Source organism: Mobula birostris, chromosome 5 (genome assembly GCF_030028105.1).
Source record: "Mobula birostris isolate sMobBir1 chromosome 5, sMobBir1.hap1, whole genome shotgun sequence".
Lineage (NCBI taxonomy): Eukaryota > Metazoa > Chordata > Chondrichthyes > Myliobatiformes > Myliobatidae > Mobula > Mobula birostris.
In genome coordinates this window covers 90,948,042-90,964,012 of record NC_092374.1, presented here as the reverse complement: position 1 = coordinate 90,964,012, position 15,971 = coordinate 90,948,042, and the positions used below count along the sequence as shown (strand labels likewise).

At 48.7% G+C, this 15,971-nt stretch overlaps 1 protein-coding gene across 2 annotated transcripts in view; it reads left to right on the top strand.

Moving 5' to 3' along the window:
- Positions 1 to 15,967, top strand: part of LOC140197867 (arrestin red cell) — a 124,544-nt gene extending 108,577 nt beyond the window's left edge. For both annotated transcript variants that reach the window (XM_072258410.1, XM_072258409.1), the window contains exons 6-15: positions 179 to 238; positions 752 to 819; positions 1,051 to 1,186; positions 1,625 to 1,709; positions 4,633 to 4,705; positions 7,944 to 8,081; positions 8,478 to 8,561; positions 11,488 to 11,564; positions 11,884 to 11,938; positions 12,750 to 15,967. In XM_072258410.1, coding sequence (XP_072114511.1) covers positions 179 to 238; positions 752 to 819; positions 1,051 to 1,186; positions 1,625 to 1,709; positions 4,633 to 4,705; positions 7,944 to 8,081; positions 8,478 to 8,561; positions 11,488 to 11,564; positions 11,884 to 11,938; positions 12,750 to 12,846 — 873 coding nt within the window. In that variant the 3' untranslated portion in view covers positions 12,847 to 15,967. The remainder of the gene's footprint in view (positions 1 to 178; positions 239 to 751; positions 820 to 1,050; positions 1,187 to 1,624; positions 1,710 to 4,632; positions 4,706 to 7,943; positions 8,082 to 8,477; positions 8,562 to 11,487; positions 11,565 to 11,883; positions 11,939 to 12,749) is intronic.
- The last annotated feature ends 4 nt before the right edge of the window (positions 15,968 to 15,971 follow it).

Below are 15,971 nucleotides of genomic sequence, written 5' to 3'. Positions count from 1 at the left end.
GGCCAGGTTGAGGCATACATGTGTATGTGTGTGGGTGGTTGTAGGGAGGGCAAGGGGGTCTCTGCGGGGACGTTGGTGGGGCGAAGCACATGGTGAAGTGGGCAGCGGGAGGGGGGATGCTAGAAACTGAGTGTAAACACCTCTGCTCCCCTTTTCAACGCCCCTCGTGTCTCCACAGCTGCCACAGAACCTGCCATGCTCAGTTACACTACAGCCAGGGCCGGAAGACACTGGCAAGGTAGGAACACCCTCACCATCCCCTAGCACAGATTCAGATGCTAAAACATCGAGTAATGCACGTGTCTCCCCTTAACCTGCCCTCACCTTCCCCCATCCTCCCTCCGTGACCCCCACCCGGCTTTCTCTTCCCTTCTCTTTGTCTCCCACTCTCTTTGGGCCTCCATTCCTCTCTCCCTCCCTCCCTCCCTCCCTCTACAATTTTCCCCACACTTAAGCTTACGCTTCCCTTCCCCTCTTCTTTCCTCCCTCCCCCATGTTGTGTATTTAATATTTCTATATTATTTAAGTAATCTTGTAAATATAATTGATTAAGCATTCTAGTTTAGTTTATTTTCTAAAATATGTAAATTGCTCGTGTCATGACATTACCATGTGATACGTGCGCACCTCAAGTTAGTCCACGTTTCAAACTCCGTGTTTTCCTTTGAATTCGTTTAATATTTTGCAGTTTCAAAACATAACGTCCCCCTTCCTTTCCTCCCTCCTTGCCCCCTCTCCCTTTCTACCCCAGGCCTGTGGTGTAGATTTTGAAATCCGGGCCTTCTGCTCGAAAACCATGGAGGAGAAGATTCACAAGAGGTAGACTCGTTTGTCAAAAATAATCTTTTGGGAGATTAGGCAGCACGGCGATGCAGTGCATTTGATCCTGATCCCTGGTTGTGCGTGTGTGTGTGTGTGTGTGTGTGTCTGCACGCGTGCGTGTGTCTCGCCCCGCCGCGGTGGGGGGGGGGGGCTGCACTGCGGCAGGGGAGTGGGGAAGGAGCTTCCTCCCTCAGCAACCTGATAATGTATCTGCTTATATCTGTACAGGAATTCCGTGCGGCTGGTGATCCGGAAGGTGCAGTACGCCCCGGAGAAGCCCGGACCCCAGCCCATGGCAGAGACTACCAGGAACTTCTTGATGTCTGACAGGTCCCTCCACCTGGAGGCTTCGCTGGATAAAGAGGTCGGTCCGGGGTGAGGGAGAGAGGGAGGGGGGCAGTGATAAAGAAAGAAGCACAGATGGGGTGGAATGAGGGGACAAATGGAGACTGAGAGGGAGGGAGTGGGGCAAATGAAGGGGGGGAGGGAGAGGTGGGGAGAGAAACAGGAAGGGAGATGAAGGAATGCAGAGAAAGGGGTAGAGCGAGGCAGAGAGGAAAGAACAAGAGATGGGAAGTGAAGTAGAAAGAGAGGCAGAGATGGGGAGAGTGAGAGAGAAAAAGAAATTGAGGGTGTGAAAATGCCAGAAATGGAGGAGGGGGAGAGAGGGAGAGAGGGAAGCAGGGATGGGGGAAGTGGGGGGAGAGGAGGGAGGTGCTGATGGGCCAAATAGTCTAATTCTGCTCCGATAACATGGTCTGTGATGACTGTTTCTTTACCCGTGTTGCACCCTCCCCTGCAGTTGTACTACCACGGGGAGCCAATCAGCGTCAACGTCCACGTAACCAACAACTCCACTAAAACGGTGAAGAAGATCAAGATCTCGGGTGAGTACCTCCTTGAGCAGCTCCCTCCTGAGGGATGAACAGCCCTCTTTGCGTTCTGATGCCTCATTCCTGATGTTGGGTGTTCTGGACTAAGGTGGAGAGAAGTTCCTTTACTCAGGGATGGGGAATTATTGGAATTCTCTTCACTGGAGGCTCGATCACTGGGTTCAATCGAAATGCAGGTTGAAGAGATTTCGGGATATTAAGGATTGGGACATGCAAATAAAACTTGGGGTCCAAGTCCACAGCTCTGAGGAAGTGGCCAAGCAGGTTGATGGGTGGTAAAGAAGGTGTTCAGTATTGCATTGTGTTCAGGAGACTAAGTTATGTTACAGCTTTATACAACTCTGGTTAAGGGATGGACTAGAAGATGACAAACATGCACTCGGTGGCCACTTCATTAGGTTTTGGAGGTAGTTGTGGGCTACTGAAATTAGAATAGGTGTATTTTTGACACATCTGAGGTAGAGTGAAAATCTTGTCTTGCATAGTGTTCATTCAGATCAGATCATTACACAGTGCACTGAGCTAGGACAAGGTAAAACAATCGCAATGTAGAATAAAGTGTCCACAACTCTGTGTGTGGTTGCTTGAACTGGGAGACTCAGTGTTGGTACGGTGGATCGTAACGTGGAAGGTGTTGAGCTACACAGACAAAGTTCTGGAGGAACTCGGCAAGTCGGGCAGCATTGGTGGAGGGGAGTAAACAAGGGGAGTACCAACACTGAGTTTCCCAGTTCAAGCAACCACACACAGAGTTGTAGACACAGTTCAGAACATCATAGGAACCAACCTCTCCTCCACAGACTGTCTGCACTTCCTGCTGTCTCAGTAAAGTAGTCATGATCAACGACCCCAATCACCCTGACCTACTCTCTTCTCCCCCTTTCTTCAGGCAGAATTTACAAAACCCTGAAAGCATGTACCACTTCTACCCTGCTGTAATAGTTAAACAGTTTACTAGTAGGACAAAGTGGACCCATGACACCACACTATCTTTTCATGATCTTGCATCTTATTGGGTACCTGCCGATACTCTTCTACAGAACAAAGAGGGAGTGACCAGGGTGGGCCTTTGATTCTGCTGGCCATTGTAGTGGGACAGTGAGAAGTGTGGCAGAGTCCATGGACAGGAGACTGGTACCTGTGATGTGCTGAGCTGTGTCCACAACTCTCGGCAGTTTCTTGTGGTTGGGCAGAGTAGTTGTACCGACAATAGAGATTATGGAGCAAAATCTCTAAATGCTACCTCTTTCAGAACCCTAGGGTGTAGTTCATCTGGTCTGGTAACTTATGTCCCCTTGGGTAACTTTCAGCTTTTTGAGCACCTTCTCCTTTGTAATCATAACTGGACTCACTTCTCTTCCCTCACACCCTTCAACATCTGGCACACTGCTAGTGTCTTCCACAGTGAAGACTGATGCAAAATACTCATTTAGTTCATCTACCATCTCCTTGTTGCCGTTATTATTTCTCTGGCCTCATTTTCTAGTGGTTCTATATCCACTCTCATCTTTTTTATTTTTTACATACTTGAAAAAGCTTTTACTATCCACTTTGATATTGTTTGCTAGCTTGCTTTCATATTTCATCTTTTCCTTCCTAATGATTCTTTTAGTTGTTCTCTGTAGGGTTTTAAAAGCTTCTCAAACCTCTGTCTTCCCACTAATTTTTTGTTGTGTGCCCTCTCTTTTTTGCTTTTACATTAGCTTTCACTTCCCTTGTCAGCCACAGTTGTACTGTTTTCCCATTTGAGTATTTCTTTGTTTTTAGAATACATGCGTCCTGCACCTTCCTCATTTTTCCCCAGAAACACACGCCATTGCTGCTCTGCTGTCATCCCTGCCAGCACCTCCTTCCAATTTACTTTTGGCTAACTCCTCTCTCATACCACTGTAATCTCCCTTACTCCACTGAAATACTGCTACATCAGACTTTACTTTCTCCCTATCAAATTTCAAGTTGAACTCAATCATATTGTGATCACTGGTTCCTAAGGGTTCTTGTACCTTCAGCTCCCTAATCGCCTGCAGTTCATTACATAACACCCAATACAGTATAGCTGATCTAGTAGGCTCAACAACAAACTGCTCTAAAAAGCCATCTCTTAGGCACTCAACAAACTCACTCTCTTGAGATCCATTGCCAACTTGAGTCTCCCAGTCTATCTGCATGTTGAAATCTCCCATGACTACCATAACATTGCCCTTTTGAAATGTCTTTTCTAATTCCCATTATATTCTGTAATTCACATCCCGGATACTATTTGGAGCCCTATATATAAGGTCCTTTTACTTTTGCAGTTTCTTCACTCAACCCTCAAGGATTCAACATCTTCCAATCCTATGTCACATCTTTCTACTGATTTGATGCCATTCTTTACCAGTAGAGCCACGTCACCCCCTCTGCCGACCTTCCTATCCCTCTGATACAATGTGTAACCTTGGACGTTCAGCTCCCAACTACAACCATCCTTCAGCCATGATTCAGTGATGGCCACAACATCATACCTGACAATCTGTAAAAGCACAATAATATCATCCACCTTATTTCTTATACTCCGTGAACTGAGATATAACACTTTGAGTACTGTATTTGCTACCCTTTTTGCTTTTGCATCCCGAATGCGCTGATACCCACTGCAATTTTCTCCTGTCATCTGCCTGCCCTTCCTGACAGCCTACTGCTTGCTATCTTTGCTCTTTCACCATCTGTCCTATCCTGAGTTCCTTCACATTGATTTCCACCCCCCGCCAAATTAGTTTAAACCCTCCCCAACAGCTCTAACAAACCTGCCTGCAAGAATGTTGCTCCCCCTCAGGTTCAGGTGCGACCCATCCCTTTTGTACAGACCATATCTCGCTCAGACGAGATCCCTATGATGCGGCCCTGGTTTAACTCTTTGGAACTTCTCTCCCAACAGTGCGGCAGTATGCAGACATCTGTTTGTTCAGCACAGCCCAGTACAAGTGTCCGGTGGCCCAGCTGGAGGCTGAGTGAGTATCGAGCAAAGCTCCCTCCCTCGCTGTTGGTTTTCAACCCATCCTCCCCTCCTCACTCGTTCTCACCTCCCCTTCCACCCCCTCCATTGCCAGGGATGACCCCAGCCATCCTTGTGAATGCAGTGCGTGAAGTTATCGCCAAGTTCTCCCTCCTGCTTCAGAGTTAAGAGGTCCACTTCCAAGATGGACAGTAACATACACTGCCTATATTTACAACCTTGAATCACAGTGGATTTAATTTGGCTTTTTTGACACTGATCAACAGAAAGACTCTTTCATGTCAAACTGAAAACAGATCTGTATAAATTTATCTAAATTAATTATAAATATAAAGCACAAAATAATTGATTGCATAAGTATTCAACTCCCCCCCCCCCTTAAAATGACACATCAAATCATCACTGGTGCAGCCAATTGGTTTTTGAAGTCACATTATTAGTTGCATCGAGATCTGTTTTTGTACACCTGTGTGCAGTTAAGGTGTTTCAATTGACTGTTGTAAAAATAAACCTGTATCTGGAAGGTCCAACTGCTGGTGAGTCAGTATCCTACCAAAAACTACACCATGAAGACAAAAGAACAGTCCAAGCAACTCTGTGAAAAATGTTTTTGAAAATCACGTGTCAGGAGATGGATACAAGAAAATTTCCAAGTCACTGAATATCCCTTGGAGTACAGTTAGGTCAATCGTCAAGAAATGGAAAGAATATGGCACAGCTGTAAATCAGCCTAGTGCAGGTCATCCTCAAAAACTGAGTAACTGTGCAAGAAGGGGACTAGTGACGGAGGCCACCAAGAGACCTCTAACAACTCTGGAGGAGTTACAAGCTTCAGTGGCTGAGATGGGAGAGACTGTGCATACAATAACAGTTGCCCGGGTTATGGGAGAGTGGCAAAGAGAAAGCCACTGTTGAGGAAAAAAACTCACATGGTATCTCAGCTAGAGTTTGCCAGAAGGCACGTGGGAGACTTTGAAGTCAGCTGGAAGAAGGTTCAATGGTCTGATGAAACCAAAATTGAGCTTTTTAACCATCAGACTAAATGCTACGTTTGGCATAAGCCAACAGCACACATCATCAAAAGCACACCATCCCTACCGTGAAGCATGGTGGTGGCTGCATCATGCTGTGGGGATGCTTCACTGCAGCTGGCCCTGGAAGGCTTGTGAAGGTAGAGGATAAAATGAATGCAGCGACATGCAGGGAAATCCCAGAGGAAAACCTGATGCAGTCTGCAAGAGAACTGCGACTTGGGAGAAGATTTTCTAGCAAGGCAATGACCCCAAGCGTAAAGCCAAAGATACACAGAAATAGCTTAAAAACAGCAAAGTTAATGTCCTGGAGTGGCCAAGTCAGAGTCCAGACCCACATCCAATTGAAAATTTATTTCTGGACTTGAAAAGGGCTGTTCACTCATGATCCCCATGCAATCTGACAGAGCTTGAGCAGTTTTGTAAAGAAGAATGGGGAAAAATTGCAGTGTCCAGATGTGCAAAGCTGATAAAGACCTATCCACACAGAATCAAGGCTGTAAGTGCTGCCAAAGGTGCATCTACTAAATACTGACTTGAAGGTGATGATGTGAAAATAATTAATTATGCAATCAATTATTTTGTGTTTTAGATTTGTAATTAATTTCGATCACTTTGTACAGATCTGTTTTCACTTTGACATGGAAGAGTTCTTTTTCTGCTGATCCGTGTCAAAAAAAAAGCCAAATTAAATCCATTGTAATCCAATGTTATAAAACAATAAAACATGAAAACTTCCAAGGATGGGAGAATACTTTTTATAAGCACTGTGTAGATCACACGAGGGTTCCTGTTCTGAGTAGATGTGCTTGGAATCCTATGGTAAATCGACACTCAGTGGCCACTGTATTAGGTACACAAGGCATATGGAGTAACCTTCATGTGCAAGGGCAGAGACTGCGGAGCATCTATAAACCGTAGTGTTTGTACCATGGGCCGTATACACTCTGTGGCCACTTTATTAGGGACAGGACGCCCAGCAACATTCTTGTGAATCTCCTCTTCCCTCTTTCCAGCTTAATGGCATCTTTCCTAAAGTAGGCCGATCAAAAATGAACACAGTACCCCAAGTGTGTTCTTGCCAGCGTCTTGGCGAATCGCTGCTTCCAGCTTAATTAAAGTTCAAAGTAAATTTATTGTCAGATTTAATCCTAGTCTAATCAAGGGACAATTTACAATGACTTAATTAACCTACCAACCGGTAGGTCCTTGGACTGTAGGAGGAAACCGGAGCACCCGGAGGAAACCCCCGCAGTCATGGGAAGAGCGTACAGATTCGTACAGGCAGTGGCGGGATATAACAACCGTGAGATTCCTCCTCCCATAGGCAGCCGCAAAACAAAGAGACACCATGGAACCCGATCAAAGAAAATGAAGCATCAAATACCCAACACAGACAAAAAACAAACTGAGTGAGTAGCGCACACAATATGAAACATCAAACCACAGTCCTTGAAGCAATCTAATAATGCTCAGTTTCGTTTTTCTTGACTGCAGCCGCAGAACCAGTCCGTCCCAATCAAAATCCCACAAAACAGCAATAAAAGAAATAGTCAGAAACATATCACAACATGAACTGTAGGGTCCTCCAAGAATGAGTCCAATCCAGAGACCACAACAATCAAATCTTACCCGAGACCCAAGGCTGCAGCAACAGTGAGAGAGGGAGAGAGAGACCGGTCAAACAAAGGGAGACAGCGCTGAACACTCGCTCACCTTCCTGTCGTGACCTCGTTGATTTCAATCTTGCTCAACACTTTAATCGGCAAGTTGGTCGAGAATGGAGCCGATCGTGGGTTTGCACTCTGCCATTAGGCCTTAGGCACACTGACTATATTTCCTACTATTTTTGCACAGTACTGTATATATCACCATACCGATATTCATTTTCTTGCAGGCATTCATAGTAGAACAAAGAAATACAATAGAATCAATGAAAAACTACACACAAAGACAGACAAGCAACCGATGTACAAAAGATAATGGGATTCGGGGAGGCAAACTACAGATCTATTAGTGGGATTTCCAATTTATCGGCTCTACATCACCTCCCAGGTCAAGCCTTGTGTCCCCGCCTGTGCTGGTTTTATTATAGTGCACGGTCATTCTACATGGTTGCTGCTGTTTGTTGGTCTCCTGTGAGGTTCAGCGACCAGCCCCCAACCCGCTGTTAGTAGAGTGCCGTTTTCTCTCCCCCTACAGGGACCAGGTGTCAGCGAGCTCCACCTTCTGCAAGGTCTACACGTTGGTGCCCCTCCTCGACCACAACCGTGAGAAGCGTGGCCTCGCGCTGGATGGCAAGCTCAAGCACGAGGACACAAATCTGGCCTCCAGCACCATGTGAGAAATGGGGTGGGGCCCCAGCCAGGGAGCCTGAGGTCCCCTTCCTCCTTCCCCATCCTCTCTCTCCCCCTCCCCCATTCACACCTTGCCCTCCCACTCCATCCACACTTACTCCTCCCTCCCCAGCACCTTAACCCCCTCTCCACCCAACTTCCTTCCCTCCTCACCACATGTGCCCTACTCCCATCCCCCTTTTTTCCTTTCCTCATCCTGTTCCCCCTTATTCATTCCTGCTTCCACTTCCCCCTCACCCCCTCCTTCCATGCCCCCGTCCTCCTCTCACCTCCTCTTCCACACCCTTCACCCTCCTCCTCCCTTTCTGTCACTCGCCCTCTTTCTCCCCCGCTCCCACCACCTCATCTCTGACCCTCTCTGTCTTTCCCTCCCCTCCAGAGTGAAGGAAGGAGCCAACAAAGAAGTCTTGGGAATCCTCGTCTCGTACCGGGTGAAGGTGAAGCTGGTGGTGTCCCGTGGCGGGTAAGCTGCCCCCACTGCCTGCGCGCCTTGCTTCCCGGCCACGCTCTCCTCTGCCCCCGCACCACTTCCAGAGTTCCTTTGCCCTCTGACCTCTGACCCCCTACCCCCCCTCGGACCTGTTTGCCCTCTCCCAGCCCCCTGTCTGCACACAGAGCCGGAGAAGCTGTGGTGCTTAGTACTCCTCGTAGAGTTGATCATTGGTTTCTTATCGTCCCGTGGACGAGAAGTTTGATTTGTGAGACAGATAATTCCATTTGTTGAGACATCGAGGTTGCACAACAGAAAGCAGGATAAAGTTTTACAGTTACAGCAGGGGTCCCCAACTTTTCTCGCATTGTGGACCGGTTTCATATTGACAATATTCTTGCGGACCAGCCGACTGAGGTGGGGGGGGGTGGGTGGTGGTGGTGGTAGGGTTGCCAATGGACAAGAGTAGCAGTCAAATACGTTGTTTACCCCGAGAAAGACTACAGTGACCATGAAGCCTTGCGCGGGCACCAGTGCACATGCGTGTACGTGCTGATTTTTTTTCTACAAATCGTTTTTGGCGAGTCTGCCTGGGGGGTGGGGGGGATGTTAATCACCAACGCAATATAGGTGATAAGTGGCTAATACACTCAATTTCGTTTCTAAAAGGGTTTATCTGACGAATTTAATATTAAACACACAGCGCATATTTTCCTCGCATGAATATAGTGATAAGTCAATTATCAGGGGAGGACAGGGGCGCTTGAAGTGTTGAACGAACTTCCAGTGGGACTGGTAGAGGCAGGTTCGATATTACCATTTAAAGAAAAATTGGACAGCTATATGGACAGGAAAGGAATGGAGGGTTATGGCCTGAGTGCAGGTCGGTGGGACTAGGTGAGAGTAGCGTTCGTCACAGACTAGAAGGGCAGAGATCACCTGTTTCCGTGCTGTAATTGTTATATGGTTATATAAGTCAATAGGATCATAACATTTTAATATCCAAACGTTACTTAAACACACAGCGCACATTTTCCTCGTATGAAAATATAAAATCATTGCAATACACCAGTATCGCTGAATCAGTGGGAGCCCTGGGCTTGTTTCCCTGCAACAAGACGGTCCTATCGAGGGGTGATGGGAGACAGCGATACTCGAAGGAGGTTCCTTATGTCCAGTGTATTCCGCAATTTAGTTTTCGTTGTGTTCATCGCAGAGATATGTTGGAAATGTAAGCAATGTTTTCAGTGCTTTCGTGGCTATCTCAGGATATTTAGCTTGACTTTGATCCAGAATGCTGGCAGAGATCTTATGTCAAACATACTTTTCAGCCCGTCGTCATTCGCAAGCTCAAGGAGTCGATTTCCTTCCTGCGCTGACATGGATGATGCGCGGGTAATGACCTTGCATGCATTCAAACTCCACAGTGGGCGTGACAGGGATTGTCATAGTCATACTTTATTGATCCCAGGGGAAATTGGTGTTCGTTACAGTTACACCATAAATAATTAAATAGTAATATGTAAATTATGCCAGGAAATAAGTCCAGGAATGAGGAAAGGTGCAGCTGACTCGTATCGTTTCCTCGTGGCCCGGTGGCGCTTGCTTTGCGGCCCGGTGGTTGGGGACTACTGAGTTGCAGAGAGGGTGCACTGCAGGCTGACCAGGGGTACAAGGCTATGAGGAGATAGATTTGGACATCAGTGGTTAATCTTTATTGTACAAAAGCTCCTTTTGAAAGTCTAATAATAGTGGGTGAGAATTTATCTCTGAGCCTGGTGGTACACATGCTCTAGCTTCTCTATCTTCTGCCTGATGGAAGAGGGAAGGAGGGAGAATGATTATGTTGCCTGCTTTCACCGAGGCAGCCGGACAAGTGGCCAGAGTCCATGGGAGGATGCTGGTTTCCCTATTGTGTTGAGGTATGCCCACAACTCTGCACCTTCTGGCGGTGACGTGCAGAGCAGGTTGGATGTACTCTGTGGTGCATCGATGAACATTGGTGAGGGTTATTTATTTATGATTACCATCCAGCACAGAGTAGGCCACCCAGCAACCCGTCTATTTAATCCTAGCCCAGTTTACTATGACCAGCCGGCATGTCTTCGGACTGCGGGAGGAAACCGGAGCACCCGGAGGAAACCCATGCAGCCACGGGGAGAACGTACAAACTCCTTACAGGCAGCGTCGGGAATTGAAGCTGGCTTGCCCTTGTGGTAAAGCGTTGTGTTAACCGCTGCGCTAGTGGGTCGCCCCCACGGTAGTCGGGGTCACACTGAACTCCCTCAGCCTCCTGAGGCACTGTTGAGCTTGGTCGTAGGACAGTGAGCAGGATGGATTGTCGGTAACCCTCGACCATCTCTACCCCAACACCTCTGATTCGGACCGGGAATAGCCCACCCCTGCTAGGCTAAGGGATCTATCAACATCCCCTTAGACTTGGCAAGCAAGAAGACTGCCCAAGGGATGGTGGGGTGGAGATACGTCTCTACCAAAGGAGGTGTAAGCCGCTCCCTCCCTCTGCTAGCCTGCAGCTCACGCTTGGGCGAGGTGTAGCACCTCCCCAGTCCCCGATCAGGGTCACGTGAATCCATGGGAGCAGGTGGTGGATGGTCGCACGAGCAACCGGTGTATATCACCATCCTGGTTATGCGACCACTGACACCAGGCAGACCAACTCTGAAGAGTGTTGATAATGGCTGAGATCTTGTAAAGACACTGCCCAGAAGAAACCAATGGCAAACCACTTCTGTAGAAAGGAAATTTGCCCAGAACAATCATGGTCATGGGAAACCACATCATGCACATAACAAGTGAACCAAAGGGAAGTTAGAGAGGGGAAATCCATCGAAAGGTTCTGCCTGGTAAGTCCCAGGGGAGCTGGAGGGAGGGGTGGATATCAGGGGAGAGCCATGGCGAGATTCTGCGCTGATCTGTCTTCCCGTCGCTGCCGTTCCAGGGACGTGTCAGTGGAGTTGCCATTCGTGTTGATGCACCCCAAACCCATCGAACAGCCTGTCGCCAAGCCACAGTCAGGTAAGGGGTCAGCAACACTCCCTCCCACCCCTAAACCTGCACAAACACGGGCCCCTCCTCCCTCAGCTTCCTCAGGCAAAAGGGTGAATCCAGCCGGGGTTGGAGAGGCTGGGCGCGGTGGCGGGGTAGATACTGGATGGAAGCCCACTCCTGGGCGTGCACACGCAGTCCATGCAAGTGTTTGCGGGAACAAACACAAACACTATGAAACACAAAGGTTGGTGAGGAAGGGAGCACCACGCTGCGGGAGGGGCGGTGGGAAGGGTCTGGCGGCAGGAAGGGAATGCTGTGCTGGACTGATTAACTGTATCTTTTCCAGTTCAACCTGAGATTGAACCCCCTGTTGACACAAACCTCATCGAGTTCGAAACCAAGTAAGTCAACAACTTATTTCTGTGCGTCCCAGTAGCGACCCCTCCCCCTCCCCTATTTTTCCAGCATCCATGTGCCCATCTAAGAGTTTCTTAAATGCCCCTAATGTATCTAGATCTTTCACCACCCCTGACAGGGTGTTCCACACACCCACCACTCTCTGCGTAAACAAAACAAAAAGAACGCACCTCTGACTTTCCTGCAACCACCGTAAAATTATCCCCTCTCGTATGAGCCATTTCTGCCCTGGGGAAATGACAGCTGGCTCTCCCTCGGAATTTTGTCTCTCACATTAGGACGTAGAATACGGACCATCACACAAACCAGTCTCTTCCCCGCTGATCATGGAACACAGTACAGCACAGGAACAGGCCCTTCAGCCCACAGTATTGCTGCTGACCACAACGCCAAGTTAAAACTCGATCCTTACTACCTGCATAAGGTCCATTTTCCTCCATTCCCAGCTTGTTCGTGTGTCTAAGTATAAAAGCAAGAATGTAATGCTGAGGCTTTATAAAGCACTGGTGAGCCCTCACTTGGAGTACTGTGAGCAGTTTTCGGCCCTTATCTAAGATGAGATGTGCTGACATTGCAGAGACTTCAGAGGAGATTCATGAAAATGATTCTGGGATTGAAAGGATTATCATATGAGCGGCACCTTCTGCCTCCTCTCCAAAGCCTCCACATCTGTCCTGTAGCGGTGCGACCAAAACTGTACTCAAAACTGCGGCCAAAGCATAGGCGATGTGATTGATTAATTTCCTGGTTGCCTGGAGACAGGACACACCTAACTCGCTCCCTCTGCCTTTGCAGCTTTAACCAAGACGATGACATTGTGTTCGAGGACTTTGCCCGCCTGCGCCTGAAAGGACTGAAAGATGACAAGGATGATGACGATCATTTCTGCTAAAGCGGGAAACCGAGGGGTAGGGTGGTGGGAAAGAGAGAGGTGGGTGGTAAGAGGGTGTGGAAGAGGGGTGAAAGGCAACCCCTAAATACCCCCCTCTGTGCCCCTCTCCTCCCGCCCCACCAAAACCTCCCGCTTCGGCGCGAGCGAGCTCGTCTTTGCCAGGCGCCGTGTCGCTGAAATCCTTCATTGTTTGTGCGTCTGTGGGGGAGGTGTTTGTTCTTAGAATGTTTGTAGACTTTACACTGTACCAAGCACTTGCGCACGCACTCACGTACTCACACTCAGGTGCACACCTGCGCACTCACACACACAACACATGCACGCTCCCGTTCACACAGGTGCACCCCATGCACGCACATGTTGAAAAGTGTGCACAGTTGTGCACATTCGCATTCTTATGCATACACTCACGCGTGCACACACACTCTCAATCTCGCGCACACACACTCACACTCTCTCCTACCTGCCACCCCACCCCCAAGCCCTGATCGGGCAAGATTCTGATGTTTTAACAGCGTGTGCCACATTACTATTGCTGTCTTACTAATTTTTTGCTCAAACGAGAACCAAATATTGTGCATCTGTTCTGTGGAATATTTGGATAGATGTCCACTGTATGAAGACTGTGCACTGGGTGTGGGGGTGTGAGTGTGTGTGTATGTTTTGTACTTGTGGGATTCTTTACGTAACCCCTTCGTGCTCCCAGAGAAAGGACAGGAGAGAAAGCAGCCAAATATTTTGCCTTGCGCTGAGTATATTTTTTGTTGTTTTGGGGGTGGGGGAAGCACGTTTTCCCGCAGTTTGCAGATGGAGATGTGCAATCTGGATCCTGAGGTAATGATGTAATGCCCCCCTTTCCAGTTAACACACTGCCCCTCCCCACTCACAACAGACAGCACTGAATCAATCGAGCCCCCGCACATCTGTCACTGGTCACGGATGCACATGGTGCTCATGTGGCTATTGGACTAGGTGGTGGGTTGCTTTGGGGGCTCCGAGGAACATAGTCTGCTTGAGGCTGGTGATGGTGGGCATTGTCAACCAGTGGGGGAGGTTTGGGAAGATATGGGATGTGTGAGGTCAGTTTTGCAGGCCTTCCCTGCCGGGGTTGCTGAGGGCAGCTCGCTCCTGCACCCTGGTGGCAGTGCTGGTATTTAGGCTGAGAGTGGCCCTCCCTCCTTGCTCGCCTCCATCCCTCCCATCTCCCATCAACCCCATCCTTCTCCCCTCTCCTCTCTGACCCACCCTCCCTTCTCTCACTCCCCCTCCTCTGCTCTCTCCTCCACCCCCTCCTCTCCCTCCCCATCCTCCTCCTCACCAACCCTCACCCTCTTCTCCCTCACAACCCCTCCCACAGTGGCACTGCTCCCTCCTCACAACCCCTCGTACAGCGTGGTGCTCTCTTGAGTTGCCTCCATTGATTTCAAATCTCCAGTGTAGTATCAGAGCCCTGTGCTAGGGTTCCGGGAAGAGGATTCCTCCACTGGGAGAGAACAGTGGGAGTTCGCACCTTCCTGCTCAGGAGAGAACATTGTTCAGTACGTTATTGGGAAACAGTGTTTAATATTACTCCTCGTCTAGCAGGCCATTCAGTCCATTGTGACTATTCTAGTGCAAAAGCCAAAAGGCAGATTGCTGGAGGAACTCAGTGGGTCAGGCAGGGGCCATGGAGGGAAATGGACTGGGAAAGTTTCAGGTCGAGACTCTTCATTGGCATGGTCTGTTCCAGCTCTCCCATCAATCCCTTTCCCCCATTTAACTCCCTGTAAACTAGCATATTCCCATCCATGTCGCACCACCAACCATTTTACCAACACACCCAGGGCTAACTCGCCAATTAACCCACCTACCCGGTATGTTGTGGTGATGTGGGAGGGAACTGGAGTGCCTGGGGCGACCCACATGGTCACAGGGAGAATGTGTAAACCATAAACACCCACACAGAGAGATATTCTCTTTTTTTTTTTTCTTTCTCTCTCTCTCTCTCTCTCTCTCTCGCGCGCGCGCGCGCACACACACACACACACACACACACACACACACACACACACACACACACACACACACACACACACACACTCTCACTCACTCACACAATTGGGACCTACGAGGCTGCAGGTCTACCCAACAGTGAGTCCTTGCTTGATGCCATCACTGCCAATGCTGGGCTTTTGCCATTGCAAGATCCCATAAACATCCCCCCCTTCTCTCCCCCCCCCCCCATATGCTGTAGGATAGTCAATGACAGTTTAGCCCCTGACGGTGGGGCACCACCCCTGCACTACACTCTGTCATTCCGGGCTTGATCTTCGAGTCTTGAGGGGGTTCGAGCCAGTTGGGGCAGCGGTTCGGAGAGTGGGATTGGAGGAGGAAGCTGCCCCTTCGCCACGGAGTGTGAGTGTCGCTCCATCAGGAGTCCACCTGCACCTGGCTGGTCACCAGCACGAGCGTCGAACCCAAAGAGCAGGCGGACGCCCCGTGCGAGGGAGATGGGAGGAGGGGGGGAGCTCTGCTGGCTGTTTGAGAGGAACAAGAGGTACGGGTGTCTCAGTCTGTGCAAAAGACTGGCAGAGTACTGGAGGGAGCCGGGATGAGTGAGCTGGACAGCGAGAGAGTTAAATTGTGGACTAGATAAAGCCATGGATTAAAAGTGCCTGGTTTTTATCCAAATCATTCACTTCTCTGGCTTCTGCTGAAGTGCACATTGTAATTGCCCCGTCACTCAACGCAACCTCCACCACTTCCTGCGCCCTCTCCCATGAGAATGGAAGCAGAGAGGGTGAAGGAGAATGTGACCTGCAAATACTGTGTCCTGTGACTTAACCACGTCATAAAACAAAGACTACTCACAGGTGAAGAATTCAAACTTACTGCAAGAGGACAGAGATCCAGAAAATGAGCTTGTTTGCTGAACTCTTATTTCTTTGTATACTTTGAGCTTAAATATAAATGAATTGTCTGCCTGTTGTTCTTTGCCAACATCTATATTGTATCTTCAGGGTTGTTGTGGGCATTACAATCAGGGCAAGATGTGTTGCATTCCTATCCATGTTTAATGTGTCCGACAGAAAAATTGTTTGAAACTCCAATCCATTTATTATTAAACTGGTGCATTACTGCAGATG